The sequence below is a fragment of the Lichenostomus cassidix genome, chromosome 2, assembly GCF_008360975.1.
Source record: "Lichenostomus cassidix isolate B80296 chromosome 2, HeHo_3.0, whole genome shotgun sequence".
Classification (NCBI taxonomy): Eukaryota; Metazoa; Chordata; class Aves; order Passeriformes; family Meliphagidae; genus Lichenostomus; species Lichenostomus cassidix.
In genome coordinates, this window is record NC_139482.1 from 146,792,825 (window position 1) to 146,812,250 (window position 19,426).

Genomic DNA, 19,426 nt, shown 5'->3' on the forward strand with positions numbered 1-19,426 from the left:
TTTTCATATCTGAAAAAACTAACCTCCTGTTGGAGAATGGTACACCAGCTACCATTTTTGGGGCCTTCTGTTTGAGTACAGACCAAACAGAACAGAAAATAATGAGTATTGCAAGAGTCTTTACACTGATTTGACTTCCAGGACAACAAAATTTCTCTGAACATTCAAGCTGACCCCATTAGTAATGGCTCTGCCCTACCAAGAATCCTATTGGCAGTAAGGAGCAGATATAAAAATGGAAGAGCACATGGCAAGAAAGAACGTACACTAAATTCAACCTGTCGACTCCAACAGACACTGAAAGTTCCTGGACCATAAATAAGGAATATAGGAAAGGATCTGGGCCTCAAGATTCTAATACAAGTAGAAAAGTATACGTAAGGTGGGTGAAAGTAGCAAACCTTATTGAACAAAGCTGTCCCAAGCCTCTTGAGACTCAGATTAAATAAAAAAAAACAACTCACCCTTTGACCTGGCAAACCAGGGACTCCAGGCTTGCCTTCCAGACCAGGCTCTCCCTTTAAAAGCGAAAAGATTTGGAAAGTTATTAGAATAAGAAAAAACATTGAACTACATAACAATTTCCTAGCTGTTTTATGCTACCATTACTGCATGGCTACCTAGACAACTCTTACCTGATAATTATGTTGTCCTGTGAGCAGAAGAGAATGAGTAAACAAGATAGAGAAAAGTGACAATGCCCTGATTAAATACAGAGCACACAACTATATTTAAATTACATAATTCAAACCAGATTTGCCTGAGTAACACATCTTCACAATGCCATCAATTTTACAAAAGCCAATCAACAGTGAAACACAACAAGCAACTCAAAAGAGAGGAAACAGTTTGCAAATGAGGCAGCAGTGACAGTCTGAACTGAGACATCCTGCAGAGCTGGGTCATAAAATATAACTAGAATAGGCTACAATTTAAGTCAGCAGCAAGAATGCTGGCATGTACAAACTGTTGTAAAAATTGTGTTGAAATATAGGCACACATACCCAATTTTAGTTTTCACCCACAGAATATTTCAGCCACAACCTTGTGGCATAATGTCAACTCCTTTGACAGCAACAATCCCCTGACCTTCATGACATAACAGCTCACAAGTTATCAGTCAGTGCCTCTCTGAAATGTGCTGAATGCCCATACAGCTCTTCAGGACATTAGAAATAGAAAAACAATCAGGTTCTGCATGACAACAGCCTTCAGGCAAAGTCTGGCCATGTCCTGGTTGTCACCTCCCTGTGTTCACACAGGCCATCCACAACACGATACCTTCTCTCAGCAATGAAGAAAAGTGGAGGCTGTGGGCACTGTTTAGAGCCTGAGTTATGTATAAGACTTTCATAAGCCTCACTCGAGCTTGAGTTTCAGTTTCTGAAATTGCAAGCAGTGAGAGAAACAACTTACTGGGGGTCCAGGAAGTCCAGGCTGGCCTTGTGGTCCTCGTGGCCCAGGCTTTCCCTACAGGAATGTTTGGGTTTTTTTAAAAACGTGTGAAAATACCTTGATGAAAATGTGCATGGGTACATTAGACATGCTGACTGTTTTTACAGGACCTATACCACCTCTTTCCCCACAAGTCCTGAAGAACCAGTGCAGAGACCAGCTGGTTTTCTCCTTAATCTCTGGCTACTCAAGTTATCAGCACTCACTAGACTGCAGACAGACTGATCCACCCACACTCAGCAGGCACTTATCCCTATCTGTCTCTCTGTTTTTCAAAGTTAGTAACTCTACCGAAGATATTGGGATATCCTGGATATTCCACTAAAACCCTCTGGGTTGTGGTTTGGTGGTGAAGAGCAATTTTTGCATAGGCAACTTCAACCAGCATTTCCTCCAAGCCAGCAAAGCTCTGAAGGGCATTAAAGTATCTGTTTTAAGCAACAGTCAAATGAAAATTACACACCTACCAACACAAAATCATATTTTAAATATATACATATTTTTATATACAGGACTAACAGACTGACACAATGGATATGTCGTCCCCCCCCATTTGAGTGCCCAGGTTCAGGGACAAACTGGGCATAAAACTCAAATATAGTTTGACATTAGCACATCCCTGTCCTTAAATAATTGCGTAGCTGACTCTGCAATTCATACTTCTCATTCATGTAAGATTCACTACCGTCTGAGAAGGATATTGCCTGTTTTTCTTTCTTGGTTATTTTCTCCACTGTAAATATGAAAACTTATTTCTCGATGTCTTCAAATGCTTCCATCCACATTCCCTTTAAAGTACTATTTTAAAGAAAAAAAATCTAACCTAACAGGCAACAGAATTACATTAAAATATCCTTGCAATGAAAGAAGAGATATTGAGTCTCTCTTACTTCCTCTCCTTTCAGGCCTTCAATTTGCACCTGCAACAGAAATGCAGAGTTATAAAGGACAGAAAGAGTAAAGACAAGGCAGAAGGTGCCAGAGGTACGATGAGCTCCCACTGGGTGTTTTTCTCCCCTTGCTGCTCCTTCAAGTTGCATGATAATTCCCACAGCTCCTCAAATCCCGCTGCAGGCTGGGGGATGCTTTCTATCTAAAGAGCTCAGGCTGACACAAGGTTTGCTCACACAGTTACCTGTCAAGTGATTGGGGTGGTTGCATAAACAGTAAGAACTTAATCCATTATTTCATCATAAAAACAAGACAGTAAATGTCCCAGATCTTGTTTTATTCTAAATTACAAAGATCTATTGAATGCAGAAGGAGTCACATAATGAGCAGACTGGCTTGGGATATGTCCCACCTGTTTTAGGCTCATTTTCAGGTGTTATACACATCTTTCAAAATTTCTTGGTGACTACTCTCCCATCATTAATATCATATTTAAGCAGGACAGCAAAATGTTCTTACAAAAATACGGAATTCTTTCATAGTTTTCTTTTTCTAATTCCTTTACTTTCTACAACATTCTGAGTAAGGGAATTGCCTGCTGACTTTCCCATGATTACCAGGGAGCCTCTGATTCTTGTCTTTAGTTGAAGAGTGTTGTTTCCTAATTTTAATGCTATTCTTTCAGAAAATGAAAGGGATACCCCCTAACTGCTTTGTTACCAGCCCATACTGAACTCAGTTCGAGACCCCTCCTCTGCATACTTAGTGGTAAATCTTTCTCCATTCACTTGGAGATGACCTCTTCATTCAGACAATACTTAGCTCTGGACATCCTTACATCCCTGCCAGAGATGTCTCTGGCACCAGTGAAGGCACTGCTGAAGGCAGAGGGATGCACAAAGGACATTAATCTAGTGCCACAGGAAAAATAAATCCAACTGTTTTGTCTGATTAATTTTTTCATCAGTCCTTTCTTCATTTCAGCACAGCAAGTCCTAGTTGCGCTATATTCCACCAGGACTTTTTCAAATATAAGCCAAGGAAAGATCACTCCCCCTAATCAGAAACTGCCCTTTTCTTCTCCTGCCCCAACTCTCACACTCAGTCCATGTCAAAGGCACTCAGTTACTCAAGTCAATACTGAAATTTCATTTGTTTTTATAGCTTTCACAGGCTCTATGTACCAAAGGCCATTTGGAATCAACTCAACAACTGTCAGAAACCACACAGTGCAGTCACATTATTGCTCTGTCTGATGCACTTGAAGCAATGCTTTCATTGCCTCGAGTCCTGATCTTCACACTTCACAATCTCCCAAAATTGTGGCAGAGCATCTCCTTGTTGGAATCTGTCATATGCCTTCTTCAAAAGTCCTCACTTTTTAAAACTTCTTAAAAAAAAAAAACCCAACCCAAAGTATTTAAGAACATGTCTCCGTGAGATCCTCCCACCCTGCATTTCCACTTTCTCTTCTGGCGCAATAATGTCTACAAAGTTTGGGAAAGCTAAAAAAAAAATCTTACATAAGTGCCAGGCAATCCTGGAAGTCCTGGTTCACCCTGCAGGGAAACATGAAAGAAATGAAAAAACGTAACACAGAATACAACATGGCACAATACATGACACAGTGCAAAACAAAAGCAACCCCCTGAGCATGTTTTTCAACTGTTGCACATTCTTATTTTTAATAACATCCCATAATTAATAGACATGGACACACAATCTCAACTAACTCTGTTTTCTCTGCTCTGCAGATGACTATATGCAGGAACTTATTATGATCTGTGTTACTGTGACATTTTACATTGATTTTAATGACATTCAGTGACTTAAAATAAATGATGCAATGGATGCACAACACAATTAGATTTGTGCATAAAAAAAATCTTGTATTTGCTCTGTACACATACCACACAAACAAATCTGTTTGATTCTTAGATCCCTAATAGATCCCCAAGCGGACGGATATTCAGGAAGTCAAAATGCTTTTATTTGTTAGTGACCAAAATAACTTTGCAAAAAAGGTGAGAAATGGTACTATCTTCCCCAAGTCATTTTACAGAGCAAATCATGTCACAGTGTTTGCAGGACACTGAGATGCTTCATCCTTTCCATGATTTTTTGCCATCTAGGCTTATCAATTTGTTCCAGTTCATTTTTCTCCAGCAATGTCCACCATTTATTATGCTTTAAACTGTGCATACAGAAGGTATATCCCTTACTTCACGTGCAGACTGGTGTTAAATTTATCACATGGCTTCCTTCCACATTCTGTTTATTCATTACTCATGTAGATCTGTGATTAGCCCAGCGTATCTTTCATATTTTTTTTTTCTCAAGTTCAATTACTATTTGTTATTTATTCAGAGCATCATGGAATAGTTTGGGTTGGAAGGGACCTTGAATATAGAATTGCTGAAACATTAAGGTTGGAAAGACCTCCAAAGTCATTGTGTGCAACCTTTAAACACCACCATGGCAACAAGACCAGAGCACTGAGTGCCACGTCCAGTTGTTCCTTGAAACACCTCCAGGGATAGTGACTCCACCACCTCCCTGGGCAGAACCTTCAGAAAGGCCTGACAACCCTTTCAGTGAACAAATTCTTCCCAATGTACAACCTGAATGTTCCCTGGCATACCTTGAGGCCATATCCTATCCTTTTGTCCTGTTGCTGGCTGCCTGGGAGTAGAGGCCAATCCTAACCTGGCTACAACATCTAGTCAGGGAGTTGTTAAGAGTAATAAGGTCTCCCTTGAGCCTCCTTTTCTCCAGAATAAACACATCCAGCTCCCACAGCAACCCTTCATAGGACCTACCCTTGAGAACCTTCACCAACTGCACTGCCCTTCTATGGAAACCTCAATTGCTCCGGCACCTCAATCTCTTTATCATGAGGGGCCCAGAACGGAATGCAGGACTTCTCCCCAGTGCCCAGCACAGAGGGACAATCACTGCCCTGGTCCTGCTGCCCACACTATTGCTGACACACAAGGCCAGGTTGCCAGCAGCCTCCTTGCCCACCTGGGCACACTTTGGCTCACGCTCAGCTGCTGTTGGCCAGCACCCCCAGGGCCTTTCCCGCTGGGCAGCTTTCCAGCCACTCTGCCCCCAGCCTGGAGCACTGCAGGCCTTGCTGGGACATGAGGGCAGGACCCAGGCCTTGCTCTTCTTGAATCTCATCCTGCTGGCCTTGCACCATCCATCCAGCCTGTCCACAAAAACCGTGCAGAGCCTTCCTACCCTCCAGTACATCGACACTCCCACCTAGCTTGGTGTCATCACACATTTAGTACTGAGGATACCCTCAATGCTCTTGTCCACATCAGCAGGACACATACTGAACAGGACTGGGCCCAGGGGACACCATTAGTGACCAGACACCAACTTGATGTGTCACCATTCACCACCACTCTCTGGGCCCAGTCATCCTGACAGTTCTTAACCCAGCATAGAGTGCACCTGCCCAAGCCCTGGGCTGGCAGCTTTCCCAAGACTCTGCTGTGGGAGATGGAATCAAAGGCTTTGCTCAAGTCCAGGGAGACTCCATCTACAGCTTTTCCCTCAGCCCTGAGGCAGGTCATCTGCTCATCGAATGACATCAGGTTGCTCAGACAGGACTTGCCTTTCCTAAACCCTCACTGGCTGGGCCTGATCCCTCCATTGTCCTATATAAACCATGTGATCCCACTCACGATCATCTGCTCCAGAACCCTGCCAGGCCCCAAGGCCAGGCTGACAGGCCTGCAGTTCCCCACATCCTCCCTCCGGCCCTTCTTGGCCATGAGTGTCACGTTGGCATCTCCAGTCGTCTGGCCAGGTGGCCAGGACTGATAATAAAAGGGAGAGTGGCTTAGCAAGCTCTTCTGCTGGCTCCCTCAGCACCTCTGGGGCACACCCAGCAAGGCCCACAGGCTTGTCCATGTCTAAGTGGCTCCGCACATCACTAATGACTTCCTCCAGGATTACAGGGGGCCTGGTCTGCTCCCTGTCCCTGCCTGCCAGCTCAGGGGGCTGCTTGTCCTACAGATAACCAGTCAGACTGTTGGGGACTGAGGAAAACAAGGCATTCAGTTCCTCAGCCTCCTCCTCATCCTTTGTGGCCATATTCCCTCTATCCAATGAAGAACAGAGATTTCCTTTTGGCCCTCCTTTGATGTTAGTCTTTTCATACAAACGTTTTTTAATGTCTTTTACAGTAGTGGCCAGATTAAGTGCTAACAGAGCTTTTGCTTTCCTAATTATCTTTCTACCTGATGTCAGGGTCAAGGGGTAGGACACATGGTGGGCTGAGTGAGAAAAGCACTCTGGTGTGACACAGGGTGTCTTTGGGGATGTTTAGGGGAGGAACACAAGGTGGGGCAAGGGAAAGCTGCAGGTCACCAGGAAAGGAACAAACATAGGCAAAGTAGAGGGGCAAAGGCCTAAAAAAGGCTTTTGTGGACAGGGGCATCCCAACGGAAACCACCAGGCCTCCATGACAGGGGGCAGTGGCATCATGCCCAGACGTTGTTGTGAAATGGGTCTGTGTGGTGAGCCAGATGGCTCCTGTAGGGCCAAACCCCTGGACTGGCCATGCCCAGGAGAAGCAGCTCTTTGAGGAGGCAGCAGCTTCTCAGGAGGCAGTAGCTCTCTCAGGTGCCTGTGGCCAGTGTTTGTCAGAGCACAGCCACAATGTCAAAGAAGCAGGAGGCAAACGCCCACTGCCAACCCCATGAGGGGCAGTGGCTGCTGTACAAGGGGCAACAGGTGAGGGACAGGGATGGAGGGAGAGGCTGCACTGGGACCTGGGGGAGGCCTGGTGGCAGAGACAGCCAGAACTGGTACCAGGCTTTGCTCTGGGGAGGGGCTGGTGCTGGGATCACCCAGGAACAGCAATGCCTCAGGGACAGCAAGCAGAGCGCGGAACCCAGCCCAGCCTGGCTGCCATGGCCAGCATCCACGTTGGGGCTGGGGCCAGGCTTGCCAGCACAGAGGGGGACAGCATGCCCACACAGCTGCCTCCATCCTGCTCCTCCTCCCGCTCCCCACAGGTGCCCCAGAGGCAGCCAAAGGCAGCACCGCAGGTCACTTGGATGACCATCACGCCTCTCCATGGGGATAGACTGGTCCCTAGACTGGTCACCTCATGGAGACCCACAGGACTTGAAACACAGGAGGATAGCCTGGAGGGTGGGCACTCACTGCCCCACAGCAGCACTGTCACACAGCCAAAAGGATTGTCCGTGTCAGACTTGCCACCTCTCCACAGCCCTCTATTGCAGGTGGTACCTCCATGCCAACAGCAAATCCCAGGAACAGCTTCTGCAAAGGTCAAGCCAAGCCCTCTGCCAGCAGCAGCCTCTGGGTTTTCTCCCAGGCGCAGAGCATGGTCTGGGGGCACCATGGCCAGCAGACACCGAGAGCTTGTGTCACCTGCTCTATGGGGCACTATGACTGCTGACAGGGCCTGAGAGACACCCTTCCGGGACAGCACAGCTGAAGAGCTCTGGCGAGGGTCAACAGCAAGGCAGGGCCATTGTCTGCCACCCCTGCAACCTGTAGCTGGCATGCTGCTCCTCACAGGGACACAGCCTGCTTGGAAGCACCTGGGGCACACTGAGACAGAGAAGCTCACTGAGGTGTGGGAAGAGCATGGTGGTAAAACCTATGGAGACCTGTTTAGAGGTCTTGCCCCATGCCTGTGCAAAGAGAGGTCCACCCAGTCCACCTGCACCCAGGAGCAGTCAAGTCTCTGCCAAGGTGGATGCAGAGCCCCAAGTGCTGCCCAGCACTCCTGGCTTGACCCAAGGTTCCACAGGAGAGACAGGAAACTCCTTCGAGCTCCTGTCTCCTGTCCAGGTGGCAGAGCTGCTCCCTGGCTCTCACAACTCACAGCCGTGGGACATTTCTCCAAAGGACCCAGAGGAAAACTGGGAGGAGGCAGAGATCCCAGACACAGAGGCTGCAGGAGAAGGGGACAGCGACCCACAGAGTGCATTGCCTGCCCCACTGAAAGAAAAAGAGGCAGAGGCAGCAGCCTCTGCCCTGGACAAAGATCCCTGGGATGAAGGGCCCAGTGAGCTTTTCCTCACGTCAGAGCCTGAGGAAACCTCAGGCTTCTCAACTTCTCCCTCCTCTGGACGCCCCTGTGAGGAGAAGGGAACTCGTCAGCCATGTGAGCAAAGTGCACCTGGCAATCTGCTGTGCATGGAGACTGAGGATGCTCCAAAGAACCTTCTGCATATTGAGGCAGAGGAACTGGAGAAGTTGGAGAAAGACATCCTCTCCTCCCTGGACAAAGAAAGCTCCAAGACCACTTGCATCCTCAGGCATCCATCAAGTCTCATGCCGAGGCCTGCTGCAGACCCCTCAGTGCCACACAGTACTTCCATCTGGACCAAAGACTGCACAGGAGAGAACAAAAACTGCCACAGCCCGTGCCACCTGAGCTGTTTGGGAAGCTGTGGTCTCTCTTTAACCACAAGGATGCACCATCCCGGGACACTCGGACAGACGAGCTACTGGAGAAGTGGGAGGAAAAAGAGCTGTCTGACAGAGATCATGCAGGAGAGGGGGACAGTGAGCGAGAGAGCTCACTGTCTCTCCCACTGCAAGACAAAGAAGCAGAGCCAGCAGCTTCTCTCCTGGACAGTGATCCCTGTGACGAAGGACACACTAAGCCTCTCCCCAAAGCTCTGCCCGAATATGCAGGGACATCTGCGGTTTGCAAACTGACTGCTGATCCCGCGGAGGAAGAGAACACAGCTTGCATGGAGCCTGGCCATGCCCAGGCCGCCCCTCCCCAGGCAAAGCCCTGCGGCGCTGGGACACCGGCAGAGCCTTGCCCGGTGCCTGCCCAGCCCCAGCCATGCACTGTCCCTTCCTACCCCGCTGGCATGGCCACTGTCCCGCAGCCCCCGGCCCCACGGCCATGGTGCTCCACCCTCAAGACGGCCCGGCGGGCTCTGCGCAGGCTCTTATCCTTCAGCTGCCTCAGGGGGCAGTGGGAGGAGTGACCCCGGCTGCCAGCACCAGGACCATCCCCGGACATGACTATCACCATGAGGCAACCACTTGCAAAAGGTAGGTCCTGCCAGCCCCAGCCCAGCACACCCAAGCAAACAGCAAGGCAGCCTGCTCAGGGAGAGATGGTTCAGAAGGATTGCACTGCTGCCTTGTAGAATCCCACACTAGTTGGCTCTAAGCCCGGGTTCCAGTGTGGTGTGCATCCCCGCCCTGACCCCAGGCTTTATTAAAAGCTGAGAAATGCTCCTTGGGCCTCTGCACTGTGGGCAAAGGAAGGCACACCCACTCTCCTTTCACGTGACAATAAAAAAACCGCCTCCCTGGATACTCGAAACACGGACTGGAGAAAGGTGTTAACCTCGCAAGAACGACCTGGGGTCTTCATCTCCACCTCCACAAGAACCATCGAGTCCCACCCTGCCTTGGAGTGCAGGGTCAGGAAGGACCGATGGGATGCCAATGGAGCCAAGTGTCTTGGACTCTTCTGTTTGATCTCTCCCCCACCCTGCTCTTCCACCTCTTTCTTTTTCTTCTCTTTTCTATTCCTTTCTATCTCTCTACCCCATATTTATTGCTGAATAAAATCCCTGTTGTTGGCTTTGGTAGTTGGTCTCCTTGGCACCTTAATTTGTGCAGAGTAATCTCTCCCTAATCACATCTTATCAGGGGCACACATCCACACACAGCACTTAACGTGTGGCCTCCCCAGTGCCCAGCACAGAGGGACAATCACTGCTCTGGTCCTGCTGCCCACACTATTGCTGACACACAAGGCCAGGTTGCCAGCAGCCTCCTTGCCCACCTGGGCACACTTTGGCTCACGCTCAGCTGCTGTTGGCCAGCACCCCCAGGGCCTTTCCTACTGGGCAGCTTTCCAGCCACTCTGCCCTCAGCCTGGAGCACTGCAGGGGTTGTTTTGACCAAAATTCACAATCGGGAACGTTGCCTTTTCGAACCTAATACCATTGGGCTCAGCCCTTCCATCCAGCCTGTCCGAAATACCTGATTCCAGCTCTATGCCTTGGGCAGAGATGCCACCCACTGGGTCAGGTTGCCCAGGGTCCCATAAAAACTAGCTTTTTCTAAAAAGAGCCCATGTTATGTACTGAAGAGACACACACCAGACACCCTGAAAGTATCAGACCATGGACAGAAACATCTTTTGGAAGCTCCAGTTGCAGCTGGTTCAGAAATATGGATGAAGTATTTTAAACTTAAGACTGATCACTTCTGCAAGGAGAGAATAGAGAGAATTTCCAGTCTCTGCATTCTTGGAGAAAGCTCACTGACTTAATCCAGAGGAGAAAAAGAGAAAGAAATACAGAACTGGCCATGCCTTTCCACTCATGACAAAGATCTGGATAGGAAATACCAAAATCACAACATCATCTCTAACAAAGAGGCAAACATAAGGCTGTCCTGAATACTTTAGCTAGTCTGTAAAATAACAAGGTCAAAATTGCTGCTGAGAGCAGTGAATAATTATTTTGCAGGTAGGAGGCTCAGAGTAATTTTGTTGTCACTTTCTGAGTCAATTCTCCATCTCCTGGGTCAGAAAAACAGCTTCTACACAAATATATTGGCATTTCTACCCACATTTCTTAGATGAGGAAGATCTCCTGACCCAAACTACACTTTTTCTTCTACTCCCACTATGAGCATTAAACTAAGAGCAGAGGATCCATAACCAGACAATCTATACACACCCATTTCGGACTGAAGCCATGTCAGAAAGGTGAAACATTTGAATGTATATAAAATAACAAATAAATGTATATAAGCTTCAATTATACACAAATGGGATAACTATTAGGCCAACAGCTCTCATATTTCCAGCACTGAGGGCCCTAGGAAGAATTAACAAATGTGTTTCTAAATCCCTCTCTGTATCCCATCCCAACTTACCTTTTCTCCTTTGGTCCCAGTAGCACCAGGAGGGCCAGGGCTGCCAGGAAGGCCCTATAAAACAGGTAAAATTAAGAGAAAACTCTTTGTTTCTAAAGTGCAGGAGAAACATAAGGCTGCAGTGCAAACAGTGATGTCCTATTACACAGGAGAGGAACTAATAGAACACAAGGCTGCTTTGACTCTGCTACACAGAGAGGAAAGAGAATAACAATGGAGATGCCACAGCAGCCACAATAACAGCAATCCAATTTCAGCTGCTTCAGAAGAATTGCAGTTCAGTGAGTATATCAAACCCAAAATTTAGTACAAAATTCAGGCATGAAGATTTCGCCCTTCCAAGTGTCTAGACATGAAGAACGAAGAGAAGCTTCAGAAATCACAACTTCTGTAACAGATTTTCACTTGGAGAAATTGTTCAAGTACTAAACAATAAGGATCCATCTTCACATCCCTCTGCAATTTCCTATTTCATCTACATTCGCTGCAAGTATAAACCAGTTCTTTATCCATCTGTAACATCGGAAAACATTTCCATCTTACAAGGATAGTGATAAACACTAACTAGACACACACTTCTTGGTACAAGGTAAACCGTGGCTGAGGAACAGAGCAGGATGCAGATGCTGCAGCCTGGAGGCTTCAGGCTCAAAGGTGGCAGTGATTAGCTGCACGGCTTTTGGCAAATCACTCCTGGCCTCTGCTTCTTACTCTGTCCTTTGCTATTTAGACCAGAGGATCATTGGAAGGAAAGGATGCCTCTCATTACATATCATTCCTTGGGTAATGAAAACAGTCTTGTGGGATCTACAGATAGGAGTCTTAGACAAAGCATTGTGTGTCTGATCAGCAGAAATGTACTGATATTTTAGGCCATTTTCTGTTTTTCCTCTTGTCTTAAAAATGTAAATAGTTCCAAGCCTTTTTATTGAAAACAAACCCAATATATTAAATCCAGTTATCTTCCTTTCCTGTTGTGGGCTTAAACAACTGAATTTTTATGAGTGCTTTCTTATGTATTTAATGAAAATTAAGACAAACATTTGACCTTTCACGTTTAAAGGACTGGCATTTCCTGTAAGTGTATATTGCATTATAGTTTAAATGTAAAACCAAACAAACAAGAAAAGAAAATTGTCCCAACAAAGATCCTCAGAATAGGGACATAGTGGAGTCCTGTCCTAACTCAGCAGCCACCCAGGATACGTGTCAGTTTTAGAGTTAACTTCCAGTTGTTCCAAAGAAACACTTCCAGTTATTGAGCATTTGCCACATACCTGTTTACCCTCCAGACCTGGCTTTCCAGGGAACCCATCCAGGCCTCTGTCTCCCTGGAAAAAATAAGAGAAAGAACGACTATAACTCGAATCTGTGGTGTTTAGGTCACTGCCTTGCAGGCGATGTCCATGTTATCTGCTCCAAGAGTAATGAATAAGGAAAGAAATTCCAGCCAGTCCAGTAGAGAGAATGGGTAAAGTTCCCACATTTGTACCACAGAATGTTGGTGCAACCAGAAGCAGCTACCTTTCCATGATGGCATCCTTCCTCTGCCTGCTCAGGTGGATTCATGTAAAATGGACAATGTCCTCCAGGAGAATAACAGCCCAGAACAGCTTTTACAAAAATAGTGAAGCAATCCAGCAATAGGTCAGCTTTACCCAGTAAAGAAAAATCTTTCATTTTTCACCTTTCTTTTCTGTAACCTGGGGGAACAGTTAATTTGTTCCTGTATGTCTCCAGAGTGGGACAGTGCACGAAGTCCATATGCAGTTGATTTCACTACTTTATTTTATTACCTGAAGATACAGTTTTTCCCCTGTGCCTGAATTTTTTTTGCTGCAATTCCAGACTAGTAAGTCTTTCCCTAAACCCCTCCCCAGACAGGACTGTTTCCTTCATCTTTACAATGGCCTGTTATGTATTTGAAGATTTACAAAACTCCCCTTTCAAACTTCTCTAGACTAAACAACCATAATACTTTCAACTTTTCTTCATGGGCATTTTTGTCAGTCCTCTGATCATTTTTGTTGCTCCCCTTTGTGCAGTGTCCAATTTTTCCACATCTTCATTGTAGCTAGGTGCATGAAACTTGACACAGCTGAGGCTAACTCTGAGCAGAAATATGTTTTCCTGTTTTATAGACTATCCTTCTGTTTAAATCCCAGGATAATGTTTACTTTACACCAAACCAAAGCTCCTTGATCAGTTGTTCCCAATCCATAACTGCAATTTGTTGTCCTATGTGTATGAAACAGATGCCCCTTCTCTGTCATCTTCTGCTTTTGGGGATTGTGTTTATGGGATAATTTTGAATTCTGATCCTGATCTCTACTGTTCTTCTATATTCAAGCTCAACATATTTCATATTTTATAATCAAGGTTCTTGATAGAGATAACTATCCATTATATACTCTTGCTGAACTTCACTTTTCTCCTAGAGATTGTGGCCCTTGACCATTCCAACCTCTTTAGTTTAAAAACTCCTAGAAAAAGGGACTTTCTTTTACTCTGTAAGATCCTTAAACCTCTGTAAAATGAAACACAGATTTTGCTTGGATCCTGCACACAGAGCTGAATATAAACTGTGAAACACACACAGTGCCAATGTCAACGTGAATGTGCATGTAAAAGCAAATTCTGCAAGTACAAGCAGTGACAGAAAACTAATAGTTTTATGCTACTTTTTAGATGTTTTTAAATGTCTTAAACCCTGTTCGACTACTGTTATTACTTGCAAACCCACACTTACAGCATTGGATTTAATTAGGTTTTTTTGTAAACTACATTGATTTGGCTAGTCAGAAATGGATTTGCTAATCGCTATTTATTTTTCCTCCTTAGAAAGTCTATCAATCTTCTAACACAGACGTTATTTCAAATTATGTATTCAAGGAATGAAATTAGAGACACCCATATCCTATAGAAAGCAGCTGAAAACCAGTGTCAGACAGCCAGATCCACTCACTTTGGAGGTGATAGTTACCACATTAATGCTTTCCTTTGCACTTACTGAAGTACAAATACCCTGAATTTAAGACTTTCAGTAAGAAACAGCCTGGTGTATTGCTGACAAAATGTGCAGTGTGTTCCCAGGAGAATTTTTAACATCAATACGCTGCAGCAATGAGTACTTCACACATGGTGGTTTAGCTGCCAAAACAGAAAAGTGTCAATGTTCTTACTGCTACCAATGGGGGCTGGGAAAGGCAAATGTATTATTTATACGAGCAAATACAAAAAAAAGCTGTTTGAAAACACTCCAAATGATTGTGTTTTCTGCTGTTTCTTCAGAAAAATCTGTCATTATAAATATTTTTTATTATTTTTCAATTCTTTAAATAAGGCTACTCAGTGAAAGGTACTTTTCTCCCAACAGAAAGAACAAACACATTAAAATTTCATTCTCAGATTTTCACTTGAAGACTCCATTTCCTTCTGCTATGTTTCACTGTTTTTTCTTCTTTTAACCACTGGAACAAAATGGTGAAGAGTCAAATCAACCAGGGGAAATGACAATTCTGCCTAAACTTCAGTGCTGCTATCTGACCACTACAATTTAGAAAAGATAATGATTTGTTGGAAAAATAATTACCCAGTAGTCTATAGGGCCGTGGAAAAGGCTGGAGGAGAAAATAAACACTGTGGAGGGATCTGGCAGTGGCAGACCAGCCCTGCTGCCTCCTTACACAATCCCTCCTCAATAAAATAGACAGGGGTTTATTTATAGGATGGACACAGGATTATGCAGCAAAGGCAGTGCCCCTTGTCATACTGAACTGCTGGACATGCCTAAATCAACATGCCAAGTATCACATACAGATATGGCTTATGGCAGCAGGCAACTGCATCACATTTGTGTCTGTGGAGTCTGTCCTGGGGTCTACAATGAGCTCATTGGATGCAAAAAGACATGGGAAATCCCTCATATGGTGCAGTCCTTTTCCTAAAGTACAGGTGTAGCCAGTACTACTGGATTTGGAAACCTCACTATAAAACCTCAGCATTTACATCCAAGGTCCCAGGATATACAAATAAAGCAGCAATATGTTTTATGGAATAATTTTGCCTTTTTTTTTTTTTTGATAGAAAGGATGAAGACTTGGTAGAACAATACTCAGAGCATGAACTAGTGCTCCCATCTGATATTATAACCCCTTTTCTCCTCAGGCACAAAGGAACATAGGTTGCGTAGGTGTTAGTATTCAAGTTACAGACTGAAGAGCAGACAAGGAAATATTTGGCCCACCGAATTTACGCCCACTGTTTTCACAGTACTACTGACTGGTAAAAGTTAAAGCAAAGGCAGTGGGTGCTCTGAGACCATCATTAAAACCTGGAAAAAAATCAAAGCACAATTGTTGTAGCAGAGATTTGGCTGCTTCAGGGAAAAAAAAAGGATTGGGGGGAACCTCTAATTGTGCAGATCCTTCTAATGAAACAAAACCTAATTCATTTCTTCCTCACTTTAATCTTCCTCTACTTAGTCAGCTGCCTGCCCACACACTGCTCTAGCTTCCTCTCCCATCACAGTGATGTCAGAAAGATGGATTTTCTTCCACGAACCAAATATTCCAGCGGATTAGACAATGCTGCCTCTGGAAAAGCAGCAGAGGCACTGGCTAGACACAGGACACATACCCAGTTCTGCAAAGGGCTGAGGGAAAAGCATGAGGAAGATAAAGCACAATCCAGCTATTTGCTCTAGCTGCAATAACAAGAAGAGGTAATACAAAATACGATCGTGGCTACTTCATCCAAAACAGCAGAAAGGTAAAGACAAGCACAATATTTCATCCTAAGGATCTATTGATAGTTTTTCCCAGTAGACGAAAGTTTGGTGTTAATCATTGGGTTTCCTCTCCAGAAGAAGACAGAGACTGAGAAATGGGAACAAAGCTGTGCCAGCAAGATGATGACTGCCTCCTTTACACAAACACAGGCAAAGTTGCCAGACCCTCCCTGGGATAAACCTGTGTCAGGACCAGCTTGAGTCATAAGCAAGACAGGACATTTTTGGGGGGCCTTGAGCACTTCCAGGCAGGTCTACAGCTGAAGTGGGTGCACATCTGAGGTCCCTCTGAGCACAATGAGCAAACTGAAATAACTAAGGCTTTGTGCCTGCCCAGCTCTCATTTTAAATGCCTATTCCAGGTATGGTAAGCACTTGGTCTCTTCTTTGAGCCACAAATATGGTTCAAATCCCAGAGTGACCTGTACTCTGTAAAACAGCTATTCCCAGTCAGGAGAGAACATGGAACTGAGAAGCAGCTCCATTTGAGTGAAGCCTTTAACATAGCAAAAATTACCTGGTACTTGCTACTGGTGAGTTTATGGGAATGGGAGAAGAAAGAAACATAGGAAGCTGGATAATGTGAGAAAATTGAATGAGATGAGAAAATGCTGGATGCGGACATGGGCAGTGGTAGTCAGTGGTCATTCTCAACTCTCAGGTGGCGCACACAATGTGGACACGCCTCCAGATCTCCACAGCAGCAACCTTCCACTCCTCTTCTCCTCTCTCTCCTCCATCCCTGGCTACACATAGACAAGAATTCCCTGAATGTGTGCTTAGCAGACAGCACAGATCCAGAAAGCCCTCCTGCACACCCATGGGAGTGGAAAGCACTTGGAAATGCAGCATGGTGAGGAAACTCCCATCATTCATCCCCCTTGAGAGCTGCTGGTGGCAGCCCACCTCACCTAATGGGCAAAGGAAAGGCCTGGCTTTTCCTAGCATGCAGCAGGAATACCTTGTCTCCTCGTGTTCCCTTTTCTCCTCTTTCTCCTTGTAGACCCTAAAAATAAAAAGAAACAGAGATTATAAAGCGAAATCCAAGTAGAGGCATAGTTACCTCCTGTAATTAGTCACCAAATCAGTGTGCACATCTGCACAAGCTATTCAAGGGAACCTCAAGGACATTTTCTGTGTTGCCAGTCCTCAGAGTTGGCCGCAGGCATGGTCTAAGCAGACTCACAGAGCAGGGACTGCTTGTGAGCCCAAGAACATCTGTAATATTATATTGCCTGCAGACACATGACCCTCCTGCCAACAGCAGAGTGGAGGGACAGGGAACACACCACAGCTGCAGATGGTCTGGAAAACAACCAATGCTCTGCATTTTTCATGTTTCTTGTAAACAATGAGAACTTTGGTAGAGGACAAGATGAGAAAACCTATCGCATAAACAAGCAAGAATTCCCATTCCTGGTGGTTTGGATGTGGTAGCCAGCCAGACAGCAGGTAGATTTGAGAATTGGCAAAGGTTGGATACACTCTGTCCTGGGGGCCCAGCACATTTTTGTGCTGTGAATACAATGCCAGTGTTCCTCAGGACTGCTTAATTCATCTCCTCCCAGCTACACCAGAAGGATTGCTCAGTTTGGTTTGATGTGGCACAAACACAGACAATCAACTTGATGGGCACCAAAAGATTTCACCTCCCTTGGCTCAGCAAACACCTTGTATTTTACCTTTATTGTAGAAACTGAGCAATCAACTAATAGCTATAGAGAGACAAATATGCTCAGTAAGTAATGACCTCTCTAGAACTGCCAAAGCTTAAAGTGCTTCTTGCTCTAATAATTTAAACTCCAGTTTACTTTACACTATAGTGGAGTCTTAGCTCAAGCTAATGAGAGCTCCACGTCTGGATATATTTGGCCCTAGGATGATTTACATAAATCATCTACATGGGCAGGGATATTTTATACTAGAACAGGTTGCTCAGAGCCCAGTCCAAGCTGGCCTTGAATGTTTTCAGAGATGGACGATCCACCATCTCTCCAGACAACCTGTTCCAGAGTGTCACCATCCTCATAGTACAAACTTGCTGCCTTATATCTAATCTAAATCTAACCCCTTTTACTTTAAAACCATTATCCCTTGTCTTATCACAACAGATCTTGTTAAAATTTTGGCTTCCTTTAACTATTGAAAGGCCACAGTCAGGTCTCCTCGGAATCTTCTCCAAACTGAACAATCTCAACTCTAAGCCTTATTTCATAAGGAGAGATGTTCCAGCCTTCCTACCATTTCCATGGTCCTGTTCTGGGCCCACTCTCAGAGGTCCATGAATCTTTCCTCTGCTGGTCTTGCTTTCTGTTCATTCAATGCAGGTTTGTCCCCTGAGCCCAAAGGCTATTTATTCTCTGAGAGTTTTGAAAATATGATTGGAAACTTGCTGAGAGGTGGTATTTTTTCTTGGTGTTCTGATTGTGTTTTCAAGCATCGTATAAATGGTGCATCATCACAGACCAAAGCAATTGCATTACAGTGGGAGCATCACAGAATCACCAGCTGTTATCTCAGTAATCATGTCATTTCTGCAGACACCTCTCTGCTGGCTACAGGTCTGTTCTCATTTAAAGAAGACAGAAGAAACTCAGTGAAGTCAAGAAAATTTCACCACTTGGACATAGTGCAGATAAGTGGTCAGACAGAGTACATACTGCTTAATAAGAAAAAAATATAGCTGGGCACAACACACTGAAAAAGTAAAGAAAGTTTCTAGAGCTTCAGAAATTGAACAAGAGCCACGACTTACCGGTGCACCTACGTAGCCTTTAATTCCTGGAGGACCCTGTTTTCCCTCTGATCCCTGGTGAGGAAATGAGATACAGTAAACCACCAGAAACTCTTTCACATTAAAGATCAAGAATAAAATTAGTTAGTCAGAAATTTAAGTTGCCCTTGCAGGCTCACATTGAGCTGTTGAGGCTTCTTGACTCTCTCAGGGCTAATACAGGACTAATGTCTGACTTTCCAGCTACTTACCCAAAATGACACCCCAGTATTTTCCTCTGTCCCCTCAGACATTAGCAAGTTTTATCCTTCTGCTTTCAGACTTAACCTACAAAGGCAAACTGTCCCATACAAGCTTCTCTACAGGTTATCTCAGAAGGTTTGGCAATGTCAGTTGTTGCACACAACTGTTTTGGCTCCTGAGCACAGTGTTAATGAAACAAAGCAAAATTATACATTGCTGCAAAATGATTGCAGTCTTCATGTTTTGAAGAGTAAATGAAAGGAAACAGATTGGAGCTACATTTTCCAATAATTATTTTTAAGAAGAAAAAATGCAAAAGGATCAGGTACATTTCATCAGTCCTTCTGCTGCTTGCACACTGACTCTCTCTGGAGAAGGTACACTAAAATGGAGAGCACTCA

General features: G+C 45.0%; 2 protein-coding genes across 2 annotated transcripts in view; one reads left to right on the plus strand and one right to left on the minus strand.

The window, feature by feature from the left end:
• The window catches only part of COL22A1 (collagen type XXII alpha 1 chain), a 221,667-nt gene that overhangs the window by 81,451 nt on the left and 120,790 nt on the right, over nt 1-19,426 (minus strand). The window contains exons 16-23 of the mRNA XM_085053637.1: nt 18,804-18,857; nt 17,010-17,054; nt 12,537-12,590; nt 11,260-11,313; nt 3,870-3,905; nt 2,346-2,375; nt 1,417-1,470; nt 465-518 (exon numbers count right to left, since the gene is read on the minus strand). Of these exons, the coding sequence (XP_084909763.1) occupies nt 465-518; nt 1,417-1,470; nt 2,346-2,375; nt 3,870-3,905; nt 11,260-11,313; nt 12,537-12,590; nt 17,010-17,054; nt 18,804-18,857 (381 nt within the window). The remainder of the gene's footprint in view (nt 1-464; nt 519-1,416; nt 1,471-2,345; nt 2,376-3,869; nt 3,906-11,259; nt 11,314-12,536; nt 12,591-17,009; nt 17,055-18,803; nt 18,858-19,426) is intronic.
• LOC146442470 (uncharacterized) lies at nt 6,879-9,406 on the plus strand. The gene is made up of 2 exons (XM_085053638.1): nt 6,879-7,095; nt 7,611-9,406. Exon 2 carries the CDS (start codon nt 7,981-7,983, stop codon nt 9,061-9,063), a length of 1,083 nt encoding a protein of 360 aa, XP_084909764.1. The 5' UTR covers nt 6,879-7,095; nt 7,611-7,980; the 3' UTR covers nt 9,064-9,406.

Bases quoted from the DNA above. Each gene is read 5' to 3' on its own strand.
- LOC146442470 (XM_085053638.1), top strand. From the start codon at position 7,981: ATGGTGGTAAAACCTATGGAGACCTGTTTAGAGGTCTTGCCCCATGCC.